The sequence below is a fragment of the Marmota monax genome, unplaced genomic scaffold (genome assembly GCF_021218885.2).
Source record: "Marmota monax isolate L192 unplaced genomic scaffold, Marmota_monax_Labrador192_F-V1.1 WCK01_AAM20220418_F8-fsc00038, whole genome shotgun sequence".
NCBI lineage: Eukaryota > Metazoa > Chordata > Mammalia > Rodentia > Sciuridae > Marmota > Marmota monax.
Window position 1 is genome coordinate 4528213 of NW_026692498.1, and position 26634 is coordinate 4554846.

At 63.1% G+C, this 26634-nt stretch overlaps 1 protein-coding gene across 9 annotated transcripts; it reads right to left on the reverse strand.

The window, feature by feature from the left end:
• Positions 1-439: 439 nt before the first annotated feature.
• Positions 440-25990, reverse strand: Tpcn2 (two pore segment channel 2). Of its 9 annotated transcripts, none has more exons than XM_046444994.2 (25): positions 25823-25990; positions 22690-22754; positions 21978-22054; positions 21460-21637; positions 20178-20294; positions 18393-18499; positions 17573-17648; positions 15334-15433; positions 14404-14469; positions 13996-14060; positions 13433-13509; positions 12858-12939; positions 12657-12743; positions 9224-9343; positions 9044-9103; positions 7739-7867; positions 7058-7107; positions 5772-5871; positions 3865-3936; positions 3230-3303; positions 2820-2901; positions 2614-2696; positions 2055-2136; positions 1597-1662; positions 440-983 (listed from the first exon to the last, which is right to left on the reverse strand). In XM_046444994.2, the coding sequence occupies exons 1-24, from the start codon at positions 25935-25937 to the stop codon at positions 1642-1644; spliced, it is 2085 nt and encodes a 694-aa protein (XP_046300950.1). In that variant the 5' UTR covers positions 25938-25990; the 3' UTR covers positions 440-983; positions 1597-1641. The 9 variants fall into 9 exon arrangements, 4 of the variants coding, with proteins under 4 accessions (XP_046300950.1, XP_046300949.1, XP_058435651.1 ...); XM_046444993.2 differs by having other exon boundaries at positions 1597-1676; positions 25823-25989; XM_058579668.1 differs by lacking the exon at positions 17573-17648 and having other exon boundaries at positions 1597-1676; positions 25823-25899.
• Between the last annotated feature and the right edge of the window lie 644 nt (positions 25991-26634).

Consider the following 26634-nt stretch of genomic DNA (forward strand, 5'->3'; position numbering starts at 1 on the left):
ATCCCACATTCTGGGGCTACACAGTGTCCCTGGGCCCCTTTCCAGGATGTCATCCTCAAATCCCATCTCCACACAAGCTGGCAAGACTAGGGCGCCTGTGTCCTGCCAGGCGCTCACCCTTCAAGCCCACGGCAGACCTCACTCGTCCACCCAACGCTCTCCTCCATGAAGGGGCTCCAGGGACTAGGCAGCAACCCCCTGAGCTGGTGCCCCAAACGAGAGCCCTGGGCCAACCTGGGTCCAGAGTGGATCGAGAGATGACACGGCCTGTCGCACACGCCCACTTCCCCCTCCCCACCCTGGCCCAAGCAGGGCCACCTCGGGCTCGCAGGCCACCGTGCAGTGGCAGGAAGCCCCTCAGCCAGGTGTTCGCGCTTTCCCGAGCAGCCCTGCCCCAGCACCAGGCCCCGCGTGGGTAGAAAGCACAGACGTCTCAGCCTCCGCGGGCCACCGTGGAATTATTGGCACTCTGATGTACAGAAACACCCGGCCCCCATCACGCGCACAACCCGTGACGTAACGACACACCCAGGTTCCCCAGTGTCCGACCACCAGCACCCCCAGGCCCGAGGCTGCAGGGGACCTGCCCAGCCCACGCGGCCCTGTCCCTGGAGGCCTCCAGCAGTGAAGGCACCGCCTCTGGCTTCCAGGCCCCAGAGTCGCCTCCACAACAGAAAAGCAAGTGCCTCCCGGGAGCAGCTGGGGAAGGACGGCAGCAGGGCGCGGCCACCTGGAGAGCCCGGCAGCGCAGCGGCTGAAGGGCAGCAAAAGAGGGACTGGCTTCCTTGTCCCCCTGCTGTCCCCTAGGTGGTCAGTCAGAGCACAGGCTTGTCCTGCTTGGTCATGTGCCATCTCATCCCCAACCAGCCTCTCTCCTGCCGGCTGGCCAGGGGCCATCAGAGCGTCACCTGCAGAGCCGCACGTGCGGGTGGTTACGCAGCCTGTGCATCAGCTCTTCCTCCTTGGGCTCCTCCAGGATGTCCCTGTGAGGCAGAGGACCAGGCGCTGGGTGAGAGCCACAGCTTAGGGGAGGGTCCCCAAACCAGACGGGCCGGAACGAACACACAGGGACTGGAACCCCAAGGACCAGACCCAGCCTCGGGACAGACGCAGGGCCGCCAGCAGCGCCACCAAGGCTCACAGACACCAGCACAGGCCGGAAGGGCACTGCCGGGCCTCCGCGGTGGCTCCGGCCCCGGGCTCCGGCCCCAGCAGTGCGGGGAAGCAAAGACAGACCGTAAAAGCCCAGACACCCGCTGGGCACAGCTGGCACCCATGCAGGAAATGAGACCCTCAGCAGGCCATCTCCAGTGTGACTGGCCACCTTCCTGGACCAGTACAAAGACATTCAAATGGTCACAGGAAGGAAGGTCACAGGAGCACCCAGAGGCCAGGAAACTGAAAGGGGGGCTCTTTCACGTGCTGGAGCCGCGTCGAGCAGAGAGCCCCAGCCCACTCCTGGCCCTGGCCCTGAGCTGCTGTGACCTGCTCAGCTATGGCTCAGGAGAAAGGGACATGGTGGCAGGGAGACCCATCAGGGCCTGCTGCTGCACTTCACCCCAGGAGGCTGCTCACAGTGGCTTCCCAGGAACGCACCTGAATATGAGCTCTGCGGTCAGCTGCATCCCCGAGAGGTGCCGCTCATGACTGCGGGGGTCCCACCTATAAAGGAAGTTCTGGGGAGCGGGAGGGAGGAGGGCAGCCAGTGAGTGTGGGCCCTGTGTGAGGCCAGCCCTGCTGCTCCTGGGCCCAGGTGGCCAGCATCACTGCAAGGGTGGGCATCTCACCCTGGACGCCTGGACTCCGGCAGCGAGATACTCACTCCTGCCGTGGCACGGGCTGGGGCCCCTCCTTCAGCACCAGGCCAGGGCCTGAGCAGCACCACCATGCTGCGTCAGGCATGTCCCAAGAAAGCCCAGCAGCCAGGGCAGGCCGCACCCACGGCCAGACCAGCCCAGCACAGCCATCCAAAGACCAGAAGGCCCAGCCCCAGCTTCCCACCAGTAACTGACGCGCGAGAAACCGAGACAGGCCTGGGCAGGGACTTCCGGTACCTCCAAAAGCAGAGCCAGAAAGAGGTTGACCCAGATGACGGACGACACCAGCCACCACAACACGAAGTAGACCAGTGACCACCTGTGGGGGACAGGGGGTGCATCCTGGGGCAAGCAGAGCGGGGAGGTCCAGTCCTGACCCCACCATGCACACCTGTCAGGACCTCATCCATGCCCAGCTGGTGTGGGGCACTGGTGTCCCCACTGAAGACCCCCCGCCACCAGCTCACGCAGGAGGGTCCAGGCCACGAGCTCACGTGGGAGCTCAGCACCACACACACCTAGGCCTCCAGGCCAGGCCCTTGTTGGGCTGGGCAGGGCTGTCCTGCCATCTCCCTGGCCCAGCCCACGGAATTCCCGTCACAGCAGGCCACCAGCGCCTCCACACCACACCTGAGAGAGAGTACCCACATCCTCGGCCATCGCCCAGGAGCAGTGTAGATGGGACACGAGGTCGGCCAGGATGAGCGGCCAGCCACCCCGCACTGTGGAGCCAGCCGGGGCACCTGGAGCGGAGGCGGCAGCCATCTGGGGGAGCCTGGCTAGGGGTGGGGCTCACCTGCCTGCGTAGCGCTCGTAGGCTTCCAGGAACACCTGCCAGTTGTTCACCACCATCACGTTCCACAAGGTGATCAGGGCGGCCTGCGGGGCAGAGCAGGGTCGGGAGAGTCCTGGGGGGCGGGGAGCAGGCCTGGGGGGGCAGGGGGGCAGGGGGGCCTGGGGGCAGGGAGCCGGGACGGGGAGGGGTCAGGCCACAGGACTCACCGCAAAGTCATCAAAGTTGTTGGCCCAGTACTCCAGCTGCTCGAAGCTGCCACAGGGCGCTGAGCCGTTGTCGTGGGCCAGGCTGGGGACACAACACCCCTGTCAGCGACAGGGGCCAGAAAAGCAGCACTCAGCGCTGCCCTAGCCCCCTGCTCAGCCAGGACCTCCCTCAGGCCCCTGGGAAAAAGGAGGAAGAGCAGAGTGTCCCCCACACAACAGGACCACGGACACAGCTCCTCTGGGCTCCGGGGCCACAGTGGGGCTCCAGGTTCTGGGCCTGTACTGCCCACCCCCCATCCCACCCACTTCTGCAGCCTGGACTCAGAGAGGGGTATGGGAGCGGTGGTTCTCAGGAGCCCCAGGCAGGGCACGGGGGTGGGGGGGGCACAAGGGGAGCAGGGACCCCTCACCTGTCATTGGCAGGAGCCACGATGGCACCTTGGAACAAGTTGATCCCTAAGATGGCAAACACGTAGTACACCACCTAGGAGCCCGCAGCCCCGTCAGCCTGACTGTCCAGAGCCAGCCAGGGTCTGAGAGGCCACTGCCCCCAACCATGAGCCCCACTACTTCAAAACACTGTCAACCTCCGGGGCCAGGTGACCTCAGGTGCCAGTGGAGCTGGGCAGGTATGTCCATGCTCCCCAGGGGACCTGGGTGCTGCCTACCAATGAAAGGCGGCTCAGGGACCCCAGCTAGCATGGGGCCCCTCCTCCCAAGCTCAGCCAGCAGACAAAGCCATCCAGTCCCCAGTGACAAGGTGGCCCTGGGATGGCATCCCAGGCTCCTGGCAAAGGAATGCCGATCCAGCCCCACCCATGACAGCCCCAGGTCCCGCCTCCAGCAAGGGGAGCAACCTGGCTTCCTGCCCAGCCCTGTACCTCCTTGGCCTCACCTCCCTGCTGATGCCCCAAGCAGGGACCCTGCTGCCCACAGGGCAAAGTCGGCCAGCCGCTGCTCCCGTCAGCCACTATGGAAGGCCAGTCCACCCAAGTCCACTGCCCAGGGTCCTGGTCCCCCGCCACTAGCACCCTCCAGGACTCACCACCAGGATGCCGCCAAATGCCCGCAAGTTCTGGACAAGGCCCAGGATGGTGCTGGCCACCACGGCCATCAGCTGCAGGTAGGAAGAAAGCACAGCCTCTCTCTCACTCCTCCCGCCCACTGAGGGACACCAGCACCCACTCTATGACCCTGAACAGAAAGGCAAGATGGACACCAAGCCACAAGCCACACACCCACAGGCACCCAGCAGCCACCCACCCACACATGGCCATACCTGGCCACACCCTGCAGCTGTCCCCACACTGCTCACACACCTGGACATACAGACTCAGCCCACAGCTGCCCACACCCACCGGGACACACAGGTACACACATCCTAAAGCCAGCCACACACACTGGGACACACCTAGACAGGTGCATGACCTCCCCAACACACCTGGACACACCTAGATGTGCACCTGGCTACCCACACACCCCCCTTACCTGCACACACCACGCCACCCATACACCTGTCCACACACCACACCTACACCCATCGACACACATCCACACCCCAAATGCCTAAACCCACCTGTGCCAGGAACTCCTCACATGGCCGGCCGCCTCGCAGGCCTAGTCCTGTGCCCCTGGGCAGAGCCCCCGTGTCCAGGGCCTCAGACCAGTCTGCCTGCCCACCCGTGGGCCAGGGCAGCTCCGAGGAAACAGCCCTGGAGGTGCCCACTAAGATGGATCCCCACCGGCCAGCCAGGCCTGCAACCCCACCCCCCCCCGCACACTGTAGGCAGAGGGGCGCCAGCAGGTGGACACCACAAGGGCGAGGGTGCAAGCCCACGCCAGACACCCACATGCACACAGGTGCCTGAACAGTGTGCATGTGACACCGTCCTGCGAGCATGTGTGACATGGCAGACCTACAACCCACATGTGTGCGGTGTGCACACTGTGGATGATGCGATGACATGCATGCATGTGCTGTGCTATGAGCACGTGCCTGCACATGGTTACGAGGACATGTGACTACATGGGTTACGTGTACATGTATGTGACTGCACCTGCTTATGTGGACATGCGTCACTGCACGTGGTTATGTGGATATGTGACTGCACGTGGTTACACGGACGCATGCGTCACTGCACGTGGTTATGTGGACGTGTGTGACTGCACATGGTTATGTGAACATGCGTCACTGCACATGGTTACATAGACATGTATGTGACTGCATGTGCCTCTATGGCTGTGTGCAGGAGTGCCGTCTAGAGTTCACATGGTTGCACATGTGGGCCCTGCAGTTGCATGCAGCCGTGTGTGCACAGTGTGACTCCATGTGGACACATGTGTATGCATGCATGTCCTGTGCAGAAGGCTCCAGCACAGCAGCTCCATCTGCACCCAGGACCCCAGCCACCTTCCATGGTAAACCCACTGCTGCGGCGAGCACAGGGGAATGGCACACCCTCGGGAGAGGTGGGAGGAAGGAACAAGACAACTGGAAGGGGGGTCTGACCTCCTCAGTTTCACCTCTCCCATAAAGAGTTTAGGATGGGAGCAGCGCTCTGCCTCCACTCCAGGGGCTGCGCCTGAACCCACTGACCACCTGCCTGCCCACAGGTTGCGGCTCCTGAGGGCACATTAGAAAAACAGGGGCTCAGAGAGGCCACCAGCCACCCCCCACCTGCCCCTCACTACCACACCAAAGCCTTTCCGCCATCTCCAGCACGCGGGTTCCTAGGACAGCCGAGGGCACGCACACCCAATCTCGCTGGCCCTGATCCTCACCACACACAGGGCTGGACTCGCCTGCCTCTAACTGTGGCCCCACCTCAGATGCAGGCATGGCTGAGGTGTGCCCAAGGGCGTCTGGGGTGGTAGGGACGGTCCGTGGCCTCAGACTTGCCTGTCCCAGAGCCACATAGTGCTGAGGACGACAAGAGAGGCCAGCGCACGCACCTTCATGTTGGGGATGATGCGCAAGAACCGGAACACAATGAGGATGTTCACCAGCCGCATCATGTCCCACAGCGACAGCAGGCCCCGCATCTCTGGCTTCCTGGGGAGATGCACGGGCAAAGTGGAGGCCAGAGACCCACCAGGGGACGGAGGTACGCAGTAGGGCATGGCCTGCAGACAGCCACACACGGACCTCACGGTCACACCTCCCGGGGCAAAGACCCAATCTATAAAGGTCACTGAAGTCCTGAACTGGGCGCTCAGATCCCGGCAGGACAGGCCCTTCCCCGACCCCATTTCCAGACTCCCACCCTCCACTGTTCCGTGTCTCCCACCCCATTCCTCGGCCCCTGACCTCCAACCCTCTTCCTGTGCCCCTCACCCCAGACCCCATTTCCTGTGCTGTGACTCAGTCCCACCCCTTGACCTGGCCCTGCCCCACCTGGCCCTGCTTGGGGTTTCTCTGTGTGCCCCTCGCCCAGAACATCCACCCACCACTCCCCGGCAAGGACCAAGAAGAGGACAGGGTACAGTGCACACTAGAGACAAGGGGACGCCTGTCCTGGGGTGCAAGCGGCACAGCCTCTTGCCACCAAGGTGCTGGCCACGCAGCTCCTGCAGGGCACCCAGGTCCCGGCACTGTGTCCTCCTGCAAGCTCTGGGCCCAGGCCAGCCCCCAAGCCCCTCCACGACGGGGCCACCTGTCCTGGCCTGCACTGTGCTCTGGGACATGCTCGCGGCACCAACCGGTTCCTGACAGATCCTGGGACAGGCACCACACCAGCAGGCGTCCACCACACGTGCCCTCTGACTGGCCAGAACTGGGGCCCATGGGCACAAGCCCTAGCCCCACCACTTACAGGGGGTAGACTGCGGAAGGGGACAACCAAAGGTCCCACATAGTACAGGTACTCCCTCCAGGACCTTCCTGAAGCAGAGGGGCCCAGCTGATCCCAGTGATCACCAGTCCCCAGGCCTGAGTTTGGGGGCTCGGGGAGTGTCTGCTTCTGGTCCTCAGCACCTCAGGGGCCACAGGCCCATGGCAGGGCTGGGACAAGGAACCCCTGCTGCTCAGGAGGGCACCTCAAGGGGGCCACTGCCCAACGCCTGGGGCACCAGAACAGACCCTCACGAGCACAAAGAGGCTGCCACCCTCCCACCAGGCAGGCCCCGCCCTGGCCGAGCTCGCCTGCTGCACCACGCAGAGCCCTCGGCAAGGCCTGGGCCACCAGAGGCACGGGGTGGGGCTGCCAATGGGGCCCCCAGGGTTCTCCTGGGTCACATACCAGCCTCGGTAGGGGAACCCGTACACAGCCAGCATGAGGATCTCCAAAACCTTCAATGACAAAAGAAAGCCTTGTAGAGCAACGCCAACCCGCAGCCTTCCAACGACCCGAGCTGGCGCGCGACCAACGCGTTCTCCCCAAAGGCAGAGGTGAGCTCCGTCTGCACCCCCGTGGTTTGGCTCCAGATGACAGGAAGTGTGTCACTCTGGCCTAGGAGTTGCAGACACAGGAGCAGCTCAATCCAGGACAGACGGGAAGGCCCCGAGTTCTCCTGCAGCGTGGTCAGGGGCAAATGCTCCCGTGGACCACTCCAGCGTCCTGCTGCCCTGCCCCCAGGACCAGCATCTGGGGAAAGGCGTGGACACTCCTCTGAGGGCACCCTGGGCACCTGAGCACAGCAGCAGGCCCTCCCCCACACCCAAGGTCACACTGAGGGTGGAGTGTGTGCGGGCCTGAGGGGCCCTCACTCCACTGCACTTGGACGCTGTGGAAACCCCACCTCCTGCAGCCCCCGGTACCTGCCAAGCAGCTCCGCTGGGCTAGGCCAGCCCCCGTCCCTTGGGGCAGGAGCCCAGCTCCCTAGGCACTTGGGTCCTCAGCAAAGCCTCAGGCCAGCACAGCCCGAAGCCACAGGCCGAGCCCACACCACGCGAGAGGATGGCCGGGCATCTCCAGCCTTACCAGCAGAGCCAAGGTGACGAGGCCATCGAACAGGTTCTCGGGGTAGGACAGGTAGCCCCACGGGCCCAGGGCGAAGACCTTGAGCAGCAGCTCCAGCAGGTAGTACATGATGAAGACGCAGCTGAGCACCTGAGGGAAGAGGCGCCTCAGCCATCGCGGCCCTGTGGCCACACCACCCCCTGCCCGACACCACAGCACCCGGCACCCCGCTCTGCCGGTCTCCCCACCCAGGCCTCCCGGCTCACAGGTGGCTTCCCAGTCCCTGGTGAGAGTTTGGGGGGGCTCCTCGTCAAAGGTGGTCTCCACCGGTAAATAAAATAGCCAGTGGCTCTCCCCTCCAGGCGGCCCCAGCACCCCTCCCACACCACAGGCCCACAGCCCTCAGGGAGGCGCAGGTCACGTTCCCAGGTGTGTGGCCTGCCTCCTTACTCCCAAGTGAACATGGCCTCCGTCCTCCTGGGAGGAGGTGACCACTGAGGAGGAGGAACAAACACCCGACTGCATGGAGGCGGCTGCGTGGAGGGGCTGAGCATGGAGCCCCCTGGAGGGCCAGAGCTGGCTGCCCGCGGGTCCGCCTGGTGGCCCTCCCGACAAGCACGCTGCTCCAGTGTGGAGAGCCTGGAGGAGCCGGGCCTGAGAGGCGGAGGCTGGCCTGGCACGAGGAGGCCCAGGCTTCACTCCAGCACAGAAAGACAAGCAAAGCTCAGACAGACAGGCAGGCCTGCCCCAGGCTTCTCAGGAGGAAGAGCAGCCAGCCCGGCACCACCCGGCCCTCAGGGCCCGGGAGCCCCCTGGCGCCGGCCAGGGAAAAGCCCGACATGAAGAAGGGGAAACGGGAAACGTGGTCTTCCCAGAGAAGCGGAAGCCAGTAGAGCGCCACCCCCACACTGATGGAGTGACACCCTCCACTCCAGGCCTCACGTGACAACGAGGTCACTTTTTAATTTGGCAAATTGAGCTTCATTCTTAGCTTTATTCTTAGGTAACGAGGGAAGAACAGCATGGTTTCAGGGACTCGGCAGAGCCCCTAAGGCAGGGGACACAGCAGGGTGCTGGTGGCTCTACCTACTGCCCGGGAGAAGAACTTCAGCTCTCTGAGGGATTTAACAGAGCTCTCCACATGAGGTCCAGGGCCAACAGCCAGCTGCCAGCTGAGAGCGGAGGGCCAGGAAGACCCTGCCCACGGGCCCCCAGCTCTCCCGGCCTCCCGCCACGGCGCCACACTGTGCTCTGCACCAGGCCACCCTGCCTCGCTTCTCCTCAACACAGCGGACAGCCTGCCAGGCCAGGGATCCCAGGGCTTACCCCTAGGACAAAGTTGTCCCGGTCACTGGGGGCCACGTCCTCATCCAGCACCAGGAACACCTACGAAGCCAGAGCAGAGGGCAGCTCACAGCGCCAGCAGGACACACGGCAGGCAGCACGGCCAGGGCAGGGGGCTTGAGAGACCCGCCTCCCACACCACCAGGGGCAGCCGGCGCTCACACAAATGGACACGAGGTTCGCCAGGGTGATGCAGTTGCCCAGGTAGTCAAAGTAGCGGTGGCCGAAGAGGAACTGGGCACTCTGCAGCAACGGGGACCGGTAGCAGGGCCTCGGCGGGTGCTGAGGAGGGAACCCGCAGCTCAGAACCACACGGCGGCAGGCCCGGCCGTCAAGGAAGCAGTCCCAAACCGCCTCCCCGCCACCAGGGAGCCACGACCCCACGGGCACCTCAGCAAGCCACCCTGGGACCCACGGCCATGTTAGGTGCGTGCACGGCTCACAGCCTGACACAGCCAGGCGCAGCGGGAGCGCCAAGGGCAGCAGGAGCCCAGCGCCGCCGTGGGAGTTCCAGCCTGGCCCCCTCACGAGACCAGCACTTCCCAAGCTCCGTGGCCTTGCTTCAGACACCTCCCGTGTGCACAGGATGGGGACGAACAACCCGGCAAACCACACGGAAAGCCAGAGACTCAGCAGGGAAGGAGGTGCTCAGGTGTCCAAGGGAGTCGCCAACCACACGTGGGCATTTCCTTTCAACCCAGTGAAGTTAGACACCATTTCTGTGGCAAAGGCCACAGGTCAAGTGCTGGGCAGCCCCACATGAGAGGCCACTGCGGCAGGTGGGCAGAAAGAGAGCAGTTCGTCCCCGCAAGGTGTTCCACACGCAAAAAGAGAAGATGCAGAAGACACGGAGGCAGAGGAGGGGCTGCAGGAGGAGAGCACGGGGCCTGCACTCAGAAGGGGCAGGGGCTGCCGTGGCCTCAGACTCACGCAGCTCAGAGGCCAACCACGCCGGGCCAGGGGAACAGAGGCCTCAGCAGTCATCCCAATTCATCCTTCACCACCTGCCCCATGGCGACAGGCCAGCCCCCAACAACATCCCTGGCCACCAGTGAGCATGAGGAACGCTGGACGTGGTGGGAGTGCAGGCTCTGGGTGCCCTCTGGGGTGGGGCAGGGGTGTGATAGGGGGACATCCAGAGTCCTCCAGCCACATGGTACTCCAGGTGACCCAGAGCTGCAGCCTGACCTGGCGACGTGGAGGCCAGCGCCCAGAGGCCACCTACCTCCAGCACACCCTGACCACTGGCAGCCTAGGTGCCATACCAGGGACCACTGCCTCCTGTATGCCCACCACCTGAGGGCTGAGCCGCAGCACAGAGGACTGAGCGGCCTGGGGAGGGGTCCACTCTGTGCCTGACCACACACAGACACCTTGGCCAACAGAGTTGAGCACCCCATCACAACCGCACAGTCACACGGAGAGAGCACTTCCATGCTGCATGTGACGTGGAATGACAAATCATGTGATCGGATGGGTGGCCTCCAGGGGCAGCGAGGGGGCTTCGCCACCCTTTGTTATTGTCTACTACAGCCACCGCTTCATCTTTAACCCAAAGCCCCTCGTTAAGAGGACAGGCTTCTTTGGAAACTGGCAGGGCGGTCTCACTTGCAGCTCGTCAGCAGCTCATCAGCATGAATGGACCAGCAACCTGGGCAGGGCCAGGATGATGGACAGGAGCTCACCTCCCGAGTGCCCATGACTCTGAAGGGGCCACCAAAAACCACAACCTGCCCACCATGGTGGTGGACGCCTATGATCCCTTCTGGAGGCTGAAGCAGGAAGACCTCAAATTTCAAGGCCAGTCAGCACAACGTTAACGAGGCCCTGTCTCAAAATAAAAACGTCCAAGGGCTGGAGGGGTCGCTCAGTGTGGAGCCCTGGCCTGGCATGCTCAGGGCCTGAGTTCCACCCAACGTCCAGCCTTCCTGCTCCTCACTCCAACTGAAATACGCCCCCTGCCCGCAGCCTGTGGGGAAGAGGGTAGCATCCAAACAAGCTGCACCACAGCTCTCAGGACTCTACCCCAAACTCTACCCATGGAAGAGCAAACTGGCAGGCGGGGAAGGACAAGGCCAGAGCAGGGATGTGGCTCCAGTCCTGGCCTTCGTGGCCCCAGCCCGCCCAGGCCTGCTGCCCTGGATCTCGACAGCCACAGCCCATCTATCTTCCCTGCCTCCTGGAGGCAGCACCGTCTCATGGACACCCACAGGTCCTGGCACTGGGAGAGGGCAGGAGAGTGAATGTGACTGTGACCACAGTACCCCCAGGTCTGCAGACGGCTGCCAGGGACAGCCAGAGGCCAGTGGGCATCACTGGGAGAGCTGGGGAACCAGAACCCTGGGTGGCCAGCTGCAGGAGAGACACCGCCCACTACACACCCACCACGCTCCGGGCCCTGGTGCTACAGAGGGGGCCTCCACCTGGGGCAGGAGCCACCCCCTGCAGCAGGCTACACAGAGGCCTGCTGGCCGAGGCCGTCCCCAATCCACGCTGACCTCCAACACACTCACTCTGCACCTCCAGGTGACTCCACCTGACAACTCAGAGCCACCCTGTCCCAAGCAGGGGTGTGGTAGCTGAACACACACAGTGTCCCCTGCTGAAGTATCACTAGCACTGCCAGGCCCCAGGAGGGACACCCCAAACGATGACAGGGACAAGCTCACACACCATCCCACGCAGGTCGAGGTGGCCTAGAGACACCTGAGGAAAGCACGTCCTGAAGAAAACACGTGACAGGCTGAGCCCACGGGGGGCCAGCAGGAGCCTGGCTAGCCGACAGCCCAGGGCAAGCGCTGCCTCCCAACTGTCCCTCTGCTCAGCGCAGGCCGGTACCCCAGGGGCGGCTGCACCTGGAAATGGGGCTTTTGAGAGTTCAGCAAGTGAACACAGGCCTTCACGGGAGGACCACGGGAGGAAGGCTCTCGCCACCTGCAACCCAAGGACAGGCCTCGGAGGAGCCAGCCTTGATCTCCGACCCCCAGCCCCAGGATGTCAGACAAGGCCCTGAGCCTGCAGCCCCTGGTGCAGGCTTATTCCCCCCGCGGCCTCCCTGCACAAACGTAGCAGGATGCAGAGGGCTCTGCCTCCTGTCCTAGCCCTGCTCAGGTTCCTGCAGGGTCCCCAGGCCAAGGAGTGGAAATGGCAGCCCCTCCACTGCCCCTGTGCTGCCCACAACACCTCTGCTCCTTCCAGGCACCTCCGCCCACCAGAACCTCTACACAGTGCTGAACTGGAGGCCAAGGTCCATGGTAGGATGAGAGGTGGAGGCTGTGCAGAGACAGTACTCCACCTCCAGGGCGGACAGGACCCCGGGAGGCTGGCCCAGGCCAGCTCCCAGCGCTGGTCTATTTCTTCAGACCAGAGCAAACTGGCAGACGGGGAAGGACAAGGCCAGAGCAGGGACGTGGCTCCAGTCCTGGGCCTTCATGGCCCCAGCCCGCCCTAGTATCCCCAGTTTGCAAAAGCCAAATGACCTCCACCCACTGCCCATGAGGGGAAAGACCCCAGCAGACAGCATTAGAAGAACGCAGAGTCCCCGCACACCCTGGTGGCCCTGGGCTGGGCAGGCGGCACAGGCCCGCCCCGTTACCTCTCTGACCACACCTCTGTCGACCTCACTGAAGACTTTCTGGAACTCGTCAGCTGACAGCAGCACACCATCAAGGGAGCGCACCTTCTGCGGAGGCAAGCCTGTCAGCAGGCCGCAAGGGGACTGCCACGCCCCAACCCCACGGGCCGTGAGCGCTGGCCTCGGAGAGCCCACAGGCTGGGCAGACATGGGAGCAGCTACCTCCATGATGGCCTGCTTTTGGGAACTGCTCAGCTGGGCTTTCTCAAGCACCTGCAGGAAGTCCTGGGGCATCACCCCAACTCTGTAGGACGGAAACCCGCCAGTGAGCACTGCCCCGTGGCAGCCCGCCCCGGCCTCCGCGGCACTTGTCCTGAATACCCTCACTGCCCTGGGCAGGGCCTTGCCTGAGGGGCACCTCCCAGCAGCACCCCCTGCAGGGGTGGTACAGCCACCAGCATCTAAGACCCAGGGAGACACTCGTCCCCTTCAGAGGAGCAGACTCCACTGCCACCAAGCAGCAGGTCCAGAATGCTCTCAGTGATGCCCTGAGCTCTCTGCCCACGTCCACAACACAGCAGAGTGGACGCCTGGCCCAGGCAGGAGCAAGGCAGACATGAGAACAGAAGGAGCCCAGAGAGTATTTTCAGGGTTCCAGATGAACCCGAGCCCGTGGCCAGACAGCAGGGCTGTTGGGGAGACCCCTCGGGGATGCCCAGACCCCACCCAGGGCAACAGCCCCTTTCCTGGGGAGAAAGGGCCCTGGCCACACTCAGGCCTGGAGAACCCCAGCCTACCCTGTCAGGGAGCAGAGGACTTCGTAGGCAGCACGGGTCCCCAGCCGCCTCCGGAACAGCGAGGTCTGCAGAGATTTCTGCAAGGAGGACGCTCTGAGCAGTGGACTCCCCCACACCCCGCCGGCCCCTGCCCCTCCCCGTCCCCCAAGGGTGGGCAGACGGGAGGTCCCAGCAGCCTCCAGGGAAGCCAGCCATCCTCGGCCTCTCACCCCTCAAACAGGGGACGACAGATCCCAGGGGGGCTGCCCTCAAAGGAGGGAGGTGGCCAAGGCCCAGGGGAAGTGAAGCCCACTGGCTCACTCCTGTGTGGGTCCCTGGCAGCTTCACTCTAAGGTTTGGGACAGCTCTGGGGACCCTGGGTAGCCACGGCAAAAACTCCTGCACTCCCACAATGACTCAAGGCAATGACACAGGGTGTGTCCCGGCTGGCTCACGGGAGGCAGTGGCCCCTGCCTGACCCACATGGCCTTCAAGGCTGAGGGCTACCCCCTGGCCTGCTGGGGCCACTCCACGCTGGGTCTGAGGACACTTCCAGACACAGCCCGCAACGCAGCTCGCCTCACCATGAGGTAGCCCCGGAACTGGTTGTAGATGATGGCGGTCAGCAGATTCATCAGGAACAGGCTCCCTGCCACAGAAAAGCCTCGGTCAGCTCAGAGTGGCCTGGAGCCCCAGCATAGCAGGTCCTACACACTCCCCTGGGCAAGGTGAGTGGGCACAAAGAGGACTAGAGACCACGGTGGCCGCAAGACTCCTTGCTCGCAGCAGGACAAACACCTCAAGGGCCTCACGCCCCATCTATGAGTGGGCACAAGCAGGCCAGGCCGGCCCGGGTGGAAGGATGGATGAGGGCAGCCAGGGGTGGCAGGGAGGCAGGACCCGGGCGGGGGAGGTGTCTGCGGGGTCCAGGTCAGGGCACACCTGAGCACCGGGGCTGTGGCCTGGGAGGCTCCGCCCGACGGGGCGCTCACCTATCAGGGTGAAGACGATGAAGAAGATGGCGTAGGCCCGGTTCTCGGAATACGCAGGGATCATCACTGAGCAAGGAAGGGACCAGAGACAGAAGGCTCGAGCCCGCGGGGACCCTCCCAGCTCCCATGTGACTCGGGCCAGACGCCCCACAGCACAGGAGGCTGTGGGAGAAGTAAGGCTTCTGGCTCAAACCCCAGCCTGTCACCTTGGGCCATTCCCGGGATAGGAAGGTCCCATGGAGGTCCACGGAGGACAGTCAACCCTGGGCCAAGCCGAGATCAGCCTCCCTGCGGCCATATCCCCTTCCCCACAGAGACTGGCTGGGTCTCACAGCACAGGGGGACCAAGCTGAGGGCAGGGTGCTTGGCTCTCCCGGGTGGGCATCCCAGGCTGCCCGTGGGGGAGGCCTCATTGGTGCGAGCATCCCTAAGCCCAAGTGAAAGGCACCAGCCAGCGTGGCAGAGCCACAGCCAAGCCCACGAGGCCAGAGGCCTCCCTTCTGGGTACAGCTGCACCTGGGCAGGTGGGGGACCTGCCAGCACCCATCACAGCCAGCCAAGACCCCAGGGTCTCTCGCATGCAATGCTCCCCAGCAGCACGCACCTCACGCTGGGCCTGGGCAGCGGCAGTGAAAATGGCTGGGCCCCAATGAGGCTGCCAGAGGGCCCAGTGACCAGCGCCATTCATCGTCACACAGAGAACACGGCCCACAGTCAGCTTCTCCAAGGAGAAAGGAGGCAAGATGCAGGAAGCAGGAAAACAAGGAGCCAGACAGAAAGACAAGCAGCAAGAAGGGAGAGAGGGGTGAAAAACAGGGAAGAAGGACAGAGGACTCCAGAGTCACCCGTCCCCTGGTCGGACAGCCCTGGACGCTCCCTCCAGGCCGCGGGGCTCCGCCCAGGCCACCTGCCCTGCCCACCCGCACACACCGTCAGGGTTGTTGGCCGTGGTCAGCAGCACCAAGAGGGAAGTGAAGGCGTCCAGGAGGTTCTGGAAATAGGTCAGCCTCTCCTTTTTCTCATGTTCGTCCTGCCGAGAGCAGAGGAGGCTCTGGGAAGCCACACAGGCCCTCACCCCACGGCTGGGCCTCCAGTCGGCCGACCTTGGGACCCAGCAGCCAGGACCATCCACCAAGCTGTCCTCATCTACTGCTCCTCCACCCGCCCGCCCAGGTGTGCTGAGCATGGACTGGTGGCAAGGGCACCACAAACTCCTGGAGGGGAGGACTTCACAGGCTCCAGGGGCCTGTCTGGCACACAGCCCCCACAGGGCCTCAGCAGGGCCAGGATGGAGCAAGAACGCAAAGGGCCAGGGGGTGGGCAGCAACTGGATGTGAGCTTGGCCCTCCTGGGCTTGAAACAACCCTCCCCCCAGGCCTAGCGGGCTCTGAGCTGACCGAGGAAGGCCTCAGCCCGGCACCTGGCACCCAGCGCACAGCACCCGGCACCCGTTTACAGACAAGGCCACCCCTGGTGGGGCAGCTCCCCAGGATGGCAGGCACGGCCCAGGGCCTGAACCCAGCAGGGCTCCTGCCACACCTCTACAGTCAATTCCTGTGGGGGCCGCCCCATGGGACCCTCCGACCCCAAGCCCGCAACCCAAGGCCCACCCTGTGGGGGAGCAGAGGAAGCCTGAGCCCAGGGTTTCTGCCCCACCCACTGCCAGCAATGACAGGCTGGCCTGGGGCACGGTCCAGAGGTGGGATGTACACTGCTCCATGGGACCAAGGCCCTACACCAACCCCAGTCCTCAGAAACACCTCCAACCAGACTGCATGGGGACAGCCCGCATGCCGAGCAGGCTGGCCCCGGACTGTGCTTACCAAAGGGCTGAAACGAGGTCAGGCACTGGGACAGGGGGCACGAGCAGGGGACACTGAGCAAGGCCACCCAGACCTACAGGCGCAGGTTCCCAGCCTGCCTTCCAGGCCATGCTAGAGAGGGTAAGAACCTCACGGGGGCCAGTCACCACCGCCCGCCCCGCCCACTCCAGCCAGGCAGGGAGCGAGGCTCTGCCAAGACCAAGGGCAGCATCTTCCTGCGGGTGCTCAACGTCACCCTGCTCAGCCAGCTCCCCTGCTGGGGCCAAGACCCACCTGGAGGGGGAGCCACACTCCCAGAAGCTGGGGACACTTAGCACTCCCAGGCTAGAGGCTAAGGACACCTCCACCCACACTGACTCCGCCTCCCCTGGGCTCTGGAAGCGGGAATTGACGACCACCCTCATGGGACAGTCACTGGGAGTCAGCAGTAGGGCCACCTTCACAGTCCAGCAACTGCCCTGTCACCTAGGGACACACCCAACAGACACAGACACACCCCAGACACAAGCACGGAGGTGCACACAGGCACACTCACACACAGAGACATGAAGACGTGGAGCCGTGGCTCAGGCTGACCCCTCTCCCGGGTTAGAAGTGCACCTGGCTCCCCTCCTGGGTGGCACAGCCCCAACCCTAGAGGTTCTTCAAACTCACAAAAAACAGCCCTGACTGCTGACCACGACCAGCCACATCCCAGGACAAAGGAGTAAAGAAGAGGGTGGCCAAGGCCTGAGGCAGACAGTGACCTCAGCCAGGACATGAGAGCAAACACAGAGGATGGAAAGTGGGGGGCCCACAGCAGGCATCGAGGCCAGGTGACAGGGGCACACCCTCATACAACACCAATCTGCTGGGGGTCAAAGGCTCAGCTGGGGCTGGGCAGAGCGGGGATCAGGGTCAAGGGCTGGAGACAAGGATGTGTTGGCAGGGGCACTCCCAGAAGCCAGTGCAGACCCAAGGGGCCCCAGTCAAGGAGGGGTGCAGAGGAAGGCTCAGTGTGAGGCCCGGTAGCCCCTTGGGGAGGGACCTACGAACTACCTCCTGGACAACCGGCAGGAAGGTGGCAGGGGTGGCGCAGGATGGGAACAGTGGCCCCAAGCCCAGGAGAACTGGGGCCATCAGGGCCCCAGCAGTGGGGCGCTGGGAGCACTAGGGCCCCTGAAGATAGACCTTGGGCTCAAGGTGGGCCACATGACTCCTGGTTACACAGTTCAGGCAGGGCCGCGCCGGCCCTCACTCCCTCCAGCCTACTGACTCTCCACAGACACCGTGCGCAGACCTTGCTTGAGGGTTAGCCAGTGCAGAGGACAGCCCAGCCCCACCTCTGGCCACGCCCACCACCTCACCTCCTCGCCCACGGTGAACAGCAACGTCCCAAATATGGTGAAGAGGCAGAGGTGGACAACCAGCAGCAGCCCGACGCTGGGGAGAGGGCGGGGCTCAGCACCCACCAGGTGTAGGCCCCAGCCGACTGGCCTAGGGGGCACCTGGGGCAGAGTCAGGCACAGCCATCCCCTCCTGTCCCCAGAGGATCTGCTGAGCACTCAGCCCAAGAGGCTGGAAGATGGCCTGCTCCTGCCTCGCAGAGCCGGCCTTCTGTGGTGGGACAAAGACAACCCCAGGGGCATGACCCAGGGCCCAAGGCCACCTCCATCTTTCCGGCTGAATGAGAGGGACATCAGCCAGATGTGCCACCAAGGAAGGGATTCAAGGCAGAGGGAGGACCATGAGTGACATTTCTGTGGGCAGGGCAGGGGACTTATGGAGAGCTAAGACTGGCCCCAAAAGCCCCAACTTTCTGGTGATGACAAGGACTTGCAAGCAGGGACGCCATCTGAGCTTTTTAACACCCAGCAGCAGCCACAGAACTGCGGGTGGAAAGAGTGGAAGGAGACGGCGGAGCAGGGGCAGGGGACCACCACGGGAGCACAGGGGCAAGCAAAGACCTGTCAGGGGGCACCCCAGTACCAGCAGCCACAGGGGAGGAGCAGCAGGTCTGCCAGGGCCTCTAAGGGGGCCGCCAGATCCAATGACCTCCTCAGAGCGCCAAAGCACCCAGTGGGCCTCTCAGGCAGCACTCTGGGCAGGAGTGCCCAGGCCAATCCTCAGGCCCTCAGGCTATGCACTTGCACGGGAGCCTTGCAGCCCCAGGAACCCAGAGCACACCTGGCCATCTCTGGCAGCGACCACCGGATGCACTTCAAGGTCTTCTTCATCATGGAGGAGTTCTGCAGCAGGAAGAAGGGGCGGAGGAGCCGGCGGATGCGCAGACGCTGGAAGAGCCCAGGGCAGACTCAGAACCCTGTCTGTGTCCTCACTTGTACCCACCCCTGCTATCCCAGGGGCAGACATCCCAGGGGACTCAGGCCCATCGAGGGCCCTGCTGGATTCAGCACCAGCCTGCCAAGCTCAGTGGCATGTCACGGCCATCCCTTCCTCTCTAGCTTGCCCTGGTCCCCCATGACAGAGCCAGCTGCACTGTGGAATGACACCTGGGTCTGGCGTTCCTCAGGGATCAGCAGCCTCTCCCTCACACAGAACCTGGGTCCCACTGGATAAGGTCCACCAGCACCCGGCACGGCAGGCCCTCTAGAGTGACCCATCCAGGAACTTGCTGGCCCTCTCTGGGTTGCATCTGTCATCCTTGGAAGGGCCCCAGCCCCGGGCATGGGCTGAGGAGGTCAAAGGGAATAGAGGTGACCTAACAGAGCTAGGGGCTCCAGCCTGCCCCGGCTCTGCAGAGGCATGGGTACCCCGCATGCCCAGACGCAGTCACAGGCTGCCCACAGGCAGAGGCTCTGGTCTTGTGGTCCAGCATCACAGGGCTCCCCCCACAGGCCATGTAGCATGACAGCCCCACTCAGCAGCAGGGAAGGACAAAGGTCAGTTAGGATATGAGCAGCTGGACAGCCAGGGCTGTTTCCGTGCCGTGCACGGGTCCTGGCAGGCGGGGGCCTGCTCGTGCTTACCAGTGGACTCTTCCCACCACCCCTCCTCGCCCTTCTCAGTGAGGTTAGGTTGGTAACTCAGCCCATGGGTTAGAATATCTGCTGGCCAGTCAGGCGGATGCCCTGACTGTCACTCAGCTTCACGATTGCTGGGCTGTCCTCCCCTTCTCAGACGAGAGAAGGGCAGCACTTATGGGAGAGCCAGAGGCTGCCCCTCATAGCAGCAGGAGGCCACGGAGGGGGCTTTCCCTCTCGGGCAGTGGCTCCCTGCGCTCATGGGCCTGGGTCTGCCAGCTGGAGGTGGGAGGGCACCACACTTCCTCCTCTACTGCATTCCCAGCAGCAGCCCCCGCTGGGCCACCCCTCCCAGAGGTCCAAAGGCAAGGAAGGTCCCAGCTCTGGAGTCCCCTCCCAGGGGCTTCAGGTGCCAATATGCCAACAACCCCACCTCTTCCTCTGGTTCCCCGGTATCTGCGTGGTCTTTCTCCACTTCTCCCTACAACAGCACCCGATGGGTCTCCTTCCCCCACAGACCCCGACAGACGCGGCTGAGAGCGGCCAACCTGTCACCGCTCGACACCACCAAGGCACCAAGGGTGCTCTGCAGGAAACAAAGGCCCTGCGGTCAGGACTCTGGGGTGGCTGTGGCTGTGCAACGCTGCTAGGTTGCACAGAGATTGGGGTAGGGCTCTGGGCATAGCAAGGGACCAGGGTGGCACTTCCATGGAGACCCAGGCAAGTGAGTCTGGCTGCCAGGCGGGCTGAGGGCCAGGAGCTAGAGGCCCAGGATGTGCTCCCAGGTCACCCTCTCACGCTCGGGATGCCCAAGGACGCCTCCTGCCTTCTCCAGGCAGCGGGTCCCCATGCGCAGGTGGGAGCATGTTCCCTGCCCAGCAGGAGCCCAAGGGCTCAGGGCGAGGGCAGCGCTAGGCAAACGGACAGCAGCACCTGTGCCCTACAACCCCAGGGAGCTGCGCCACCTCAGAATGTCCTCACCACGCACCTCCTGACAAAGGAGACAGAGGGACACGGTCCAGTCCACAACAGACACAGCCAGCACCGCGATGTAGGCCAGCAGCCACACATTCCTCTGGAACTGGGCGCGCCCGACCAGGAAGCACTGCAGGAGACGAGGGGGAGCGGTAAGCAACGCGCCTGCAGCCAGGCGGGGACGTCAGTGCCCACGGGAGGAGCCCACAGAGCAGGAGACTGCCCCACAGGGCCACCTCCACGTGGTCAGGAAGTAGCCTCTGGCCAAGAGCACCACCACTAGCTGTGCAACCTCAGGCCTAGCCCTCAGCCTCGCGGGCCTCAGCGTCCTCCCTGGTCACAGGGTTCCCAACTTCCCATGCAAGCCACCAGTGCAGGAGGGCAGGCTGGGAAGGCATCCTGGGGGGACGGACAAGACAGTGCCCCAGCACAGGGCACCTGGACCACAGCAGGAGGTGACGTGGGCTGGGCTTTAGTCTGCTCTTCCCTGTCCTAACCGCCACTCCCACCAGCAAGACAGCCTCCTGAGGTCACCCCTGCAGATAAGAGCAGGTGGCCACTCTCGTCTAAAGACCACCAAATGCACCAGCCACATCAACTTCTTACCAGTTTTGGTTCCAGTTTAAAAATCCCCAGACCTGTTGACCGTTTCTGGGTTAAAAAGAGATGGGGAGGGCTGGGCTAGGGCTCAGGGCAGAGCGCCTGCCTAGCACGGGTGAGGCACTGGGTTCAAGTCTCAACACCTCATATAAGCAAGATAAATAAATAAAGGTCCCCCAACAACTAATAAAAAAAAGATGGAAGAGCTGCCAGGGCCTACGTGTCTCTGCACACCCCCCAGCGTCCAGCCACGCAACCCACCCCTCCTAGGAGGGACTGCAGGGCAGGCTCCCAGCAAAGGTACCGCACAACCAGGAGGCACGTGCAGCCTGACCCAGGCCATGGGGGCCCTGGGACCACAGTTCTGGAAGGCTTCACACAGCCCCCAGAGTGCCGGCCCTTCCGTGCCCAGTGGGGGAGTTGGAGGCTCCTAGGCCGACAGAGCCACAGGCCCACATGAGCCAGAAGGGCCACCTGCAGCCTCCAGAGGGATCTTGTCACAGACAGAATTGAGAGTCAGATGTGCAGCAGCCACTGTGTGGGCAAGAGACCCCTTTCTGTCCCACACCCTCCTCTTTAGGGGAAGACAGGGTGCCCTTAGGTGAGACCACTCAGTCCTCTTGTGTGGCCGCACTGTCCCCGCACAAAGGTCAGCCTCTGAGTACTCCCAGAGGCACCCCGGCCGCCCACCGTACCTTCACAGACACGTCGGTCATGAAGACCAGCAAGCACAGCCCCTCGATGCCCTCGGTCAGGCCACAGGGCGGCTCCCAGTGCAGGGAGCGGTAGCGCACGTCGGCAGTCTTCGTGAGCGAACACGGGGTCTCGATAAAGGCCAAGGCCAGGATGGAGAAAATGGTGAAGTTCAGGATCCTGGGAAGGAGACAGAACATGGTTAAGGCACAAGCAGCAGCTGCCCTCAGAGCCAAGAAGTGCCTGGCAGGCAAACGGCAGGCCGCTCGGGGACAGCAGGGGCTGGCACCTCCCGGCCCAGTACTGCCCTGGGCTGGCCGAGCATCCTGAGAAGGGAGCTCTCATCACCCGGAGCCCCACTGCCCTCACGAGGGCTCCTGCCTCAGGGAGACTAACGCCCCGTCTGAGCCCACAGGGAGGGTGCCCACCTGGACAGAGGCAGGTAGAGTCTAGAATGGGTGAGGCCACCACCCCCACCAAGCAGGACATGGAACCCCACACCCCACAGGTGCAGTCTCACCGTTGGCACGCGTTCGAGTAGTAGCATCGGTAAAGCCACATCGAGCCGGCGTCCATGCGGTGGGAGATGGAGCGGTACTGGGAGGGAAGGGTCACAGGGAGGACGTGAGCAGGGCCCTTCGGCAATGCGGAAGTCCTGACGGGCGTCCCCACATTACCACAGGCACAGCCAACACAGGGCACACCCAGCAACCCACTCGGACAAGCCCAGGGGTAGGGATGGATTCTGTCCCTCTCAGGCAGGATCTGTGTCGGCGCGTGGACCCGGCCCCAGGTGCCCCCCGGCTGCAGCTGTAGACCCTCTGAAGCTGCCAGATTTGCCAGGCAAACAGAGTTCCCCAAAGGCCAGCTGACTAAGGGGACACTGGGGAAGATCTGCAGAAGGCACAACTATGTCCCTGCCTACCTACGAGGCTCTTCTATGTGTGAGGCCTGCCACTGTCCCCAGCACTATGTCCTCCTCTGGGATGTAGCCCCACCTAGGACCTGGAGCGGGGAGGCCCAGGACAGGACCTGGCATGTGGTGAATCAACACCTCAAGGACCGCAGTACCCAGTCACCTACCTCTTCACAGCAAGAACTCCAGGACAGCCACCAGGCCAAGGGCCTGCTGTCATGCTACTCTAACTCGCAGGCCAGCAGCTGAGGCCTTGACCCAGGACAGCAAGGACTGGAGGGGCAGGGAGATGCAGCGGCAGGGAGCCCGCACTCACCTGCACAGCATCTTCAATGAACACCACAGCCTGGTCGATGCAGAGGTCCCGACTGGCCACGGCGGCTGTGGGCAGAGAGGACACGTCCAGTGACCATGTAGGATCATGTGGCTTCACCCTCCATGGTGGTCTGACAAAAGAAGACCACTAGCCACAGATCCCTCACCCTGAGCTCAGCACCTGACACCTGGCCTCCGCAGGTCCCCACCAGAAGAGGAGCGTGGCAGCCTGAGCTCCTGGCACCAGGCCTAGAGAGAGGCAGCTCTGCCCTCAGGCCACCACTGCCCAGAGGACAGAGTGCAGAGGACAGCTGCCCCCAGCAAAGGCCTATGGAGAGCAGCAGAACTCTGCAGAGCCCCAGTGCTAAACTGGGGTCCAGAGACCTCTCCCACCCGGGAACAGGCTCTGCAGGTGACTCCATTCTGCCCGGCAGGAGTGCTGACAGCCACTGCCCGGTTCTGAGAGGACGCTGTGAGGTACAATACGGAGTACAAGAGCCCCCAGCCAGTCTGGCACCCAAGTACGATCCATGACAGGGCTGTGTCACTCCTTAGCCGCTGGGTCCCACCACCAGCCTCCTGCATGTCCCCAGCATCCCCAACAATATAATGGGCCACCACGACCAGCCCACTCCACCCACCGAGGTCACAGAATTAACACTGACACATAAAATGGAAAGCATCGAATACAGAGACCAAGCAGAGTCCCATTCCCTCCTGGTCCCTGCCCGAGGACCAGGAACCCAAGTCACCCAGGGAAGAGCCCAGGCAGCACCCAAATGCCAGGCCTCTTCCAGGCCCTCCCTGGCAAAGGGAGCTGTGTCCTTCACCATGTACAAGTTGGTTCTCAGGGCACAGGAGGTGGGGCCTCCTGGAGGCCCAGGTGATGGATGCAGCCAGCCCCTGACGGAGGGGGGCTTTCAGGAAGAGCCTGGCCAGCTGCTCACGGGCACCTCCCGCCCCTCACAGCACAGCCAGCAGGTCACCTCCCCAGGCTGACTGGCTCAGTCCCCACACATTCAACCACAGGCTCACCCTCAGGACCCTAACTGTTCCCACAGAGGGGCTGCGGTGTCCCAGAATGGCTGTAAACAGACGCTATCTGGCTCTGTGCCCAGCACACAGCAGACCCCAAAGCTGACTTACCCAGTGGGCAATGAACAGCCCGGGGAAGCAGAGGGTCTGAGAGCCCAGCCATCACGCAAGTCCCTAAAGGAGGGACGGACACCAAACCACACTGTCCCTGTGGTTCACTTCACCTGGTTTCTGGTTGTTGGTCCTAAGATTCTGGGTCCAGCCATCAGAGCCCACCCAGCCCTCAGTATCCAAGGCAGTCCCACCTGAAGTCCCAAGGGATCTTGTCGCAAATTCCGGGAAGCCCACACAGCGTCCCATGAGTCCTCCAGGGTCACACTCCGTCCAGCCTGGTACTGCAGGGGGACCCCTCTGCCCACCACTGGCTCGTGCTGCTTCTCCACACTGTCCCCCACCATGCCATTCATTGTGACGGTGGCCCTGCCAAGCCCTTACCCAGGCTGCTGCCTCTGCCAGGGGCACCGCCCCACCTTGTGGGAATGGGATCTCACCCTGGGCAGCTCACCTGCCCATCAGGGTGGTAATCATCTGCCCACACCCCATCACCCCACTAAATGTGGGTCTGCAGGCTTGGGGATCCCTCACTCCAACTATTTCTCAAGCTGTAGAGGGAGATTTTGACCCGGAGGGAAAAGCACTCTTCCCAACCTTCGATCGAGCCCTGTTAGGTGGGCTGAGCCAGAAGGACCTGGCCACAGGGCCCCCCAGGTCCTTGGGCACTCTATAGCAGCAGCTCCCCTCCCTGTGGAACACAGGGGCCATCTCAGAGCCCAGCACAGTGCTGGGACAGACACAAAACTGCCCTCACCACAGTGACAAGGCCAAGAGCCCTGAGACCCCCTCATCAACACTGCCCACCCTGGCTCCTGTCTCAACAGCCAGGGTCACACCTGCCAGAAGTCCACTTGGCCAGGCTGGGACCTGCAGCCTCACGGCTCTCCTGCCCTGGACGGCCAGCGGCACGCACACCACCTCCCAGATGTTCTCTGAATCACACAGGCCCCTCCACCTATCATGGCCCCCTTTTACTGAGACTCAGAATGGATAAGCAACTGCCATCCTCACACAGCCAAGAAGTAGCAGCCCCAGAGACGCACCCAGCCCTCCAGACACAAAGCCTGTGTCCCCTGAACCATTCATGTATCCTGTCCCAGCCTGGCAGGGGCTGGAGGGATGTCTGGTCCCAGGAAGCAACTTAAGAATCTCCCTGGGGGCAGAAACAGTGTGGCCAGCTCGTGGCCAGCTCAGCTCTAGTTCCCTTATCTCCTGTCATGTCAGGCACCTTCAAGGATCCACCACCCCACAGGTGGTGGTCACTATCCCAACACAGTCCCCTCCAGGGCAGAGGAGGAAGAAGCCCAGAGAGGGAAGTGGCAAGGCAGGACGGTCCAGTGTGTTTCTAGCAGCAGCCACCCGTGACCTTGGGCAGTCTCGGGGCCTCTCCAAAGCCGTTTCTTCCTGAATAAGATGACACAGCTCCTCCTGCCTCTGACCCAGCACCTACTTCCCCTGCGGTCAGCCAGGGATGGTGGACTCCACCCTTGCACCCTCCCCGAGATTCTGCAATCCCTGACCAGAAACAGGATGAGGCTGGGGAGGGAGAAGGGCCCCAGGCCCACCAGCTGCTGGGGCCCACCTGCTGTGACCAGGCCAGGAAAGTCACTCCAGGAGTCTGGAATCCCCATGAGCCACTCCTGGCTTGTGACCTTGAGTGACACCTCCCTTGGGCCTCAGTTTCCCCCACAAGAAACAGGGAGAAGGAGGGGATGAAAGTTGTGCCTCCTAGGAGCCTTAAGGCCACCACGGAAACGCCGCCGTCTGACCAGCCCGGCACCCCGCGGGTGCTGCCCGACGTCCTCTTCCCCGGCCCCTCGGGGCCGGCCACGACCCCCCAGCGCCCCAACTCCGCCGGGCTCGGGACAGCTGCTCCCCGGCGCCCGGCCGCGCTCGAACGCCAGCCGAGTGGGGTCCCGGGAGGACTCGCGGGTGCGGGGACCGCGGGACCCTAGGGGGGACCCCGGCCAGCCCGGCCCGCTCACCAGGACCAACTTGAACGCTGCGGCAAGTGGACAGCGCCTGAGGGCAATCGCCGTCACCGCTGCCGCTATGGGCCCGGCCCAGTAGCGGCTTGGACTCGGCCTGGAGCTCCGCCATCCAAACACCACGCGCGGGACCCGCGAGCGCCCCTTCACTGCGCAGGCGCGAGGCACGGGCCCTGGCGTTCGGGAGGAGGAGCGAGCGCTCTGTGACTCGAGGAAGCCCTAAACTGGCAGCCAATGAGAACCGAGGCCTCGAGCGTGGGGGCGGAGTTTACAGGGCCCGCCCCTCTGGTGGGACCAGTGTCCTTCCCGGGAGGCGCAGCTCCTATGGGCTTCAACTACCTCCCGGGGCTGGGAAAGAATGCATTTCCCGTTACTGTTGGGACCAGAAACTGAGCGTCCCCTGGGAACTTTTTAATAATGCAACTCCTTGGGCCCTCCCAGACCTCCTGAGTGGGGAACAGGGCCCAGGACTACGTTTTAACACGCATTCTGGGTGATTGTGATGCATGTGAATATTGGGTTAGATGGGACATCCACAAAAGCCAACCCCCAAAGTGGAACTTGAGTTTGTCTTCGGATAATTAGAGAAGGTAAATGTAATCTAGGGTAAAGTTTAAAAACACAATTGATACACTTGAAAAAATATTTACAACATATGTTAAAAAGTGTTTTCAACATGAATATGTAAAAATCTCATGTTGGTTTTCTGTCGCTGAAATGACAAATTACCACAAACTCAACTAAAACAGCTCCCATTTACCTAGCAGTCCTGGCAGTCCAAAGTCCAAGGCTGGACTGAGTTCCGGTCT

Bases quoted from the DNA above. Each gene is read 5' to 3' on its own strand.
- Tpcn2 (XM_046444993.2), bottom strand. From the start codon at position 25,937: ATGGCGGAGCTCCAGGCCGAGTCCAAGCCGCTACTGGGCCGGGCCCAT. The intron at 14,061-14,403 runs GTGAGCGCCCCG...TTTCTGTGGCAG, and splicing joins CATCGTCTTCACCCTGATAG to GGAGCCTGTTCCTGATGAAT. The intron at 3,304-3,864 runs GTGAGTCCTGGA...GCGGGCTCCTAG, and splicing joins CATTTGGCGGCATCCTGGTG to GTGGTGTACTACGTGTTTGC.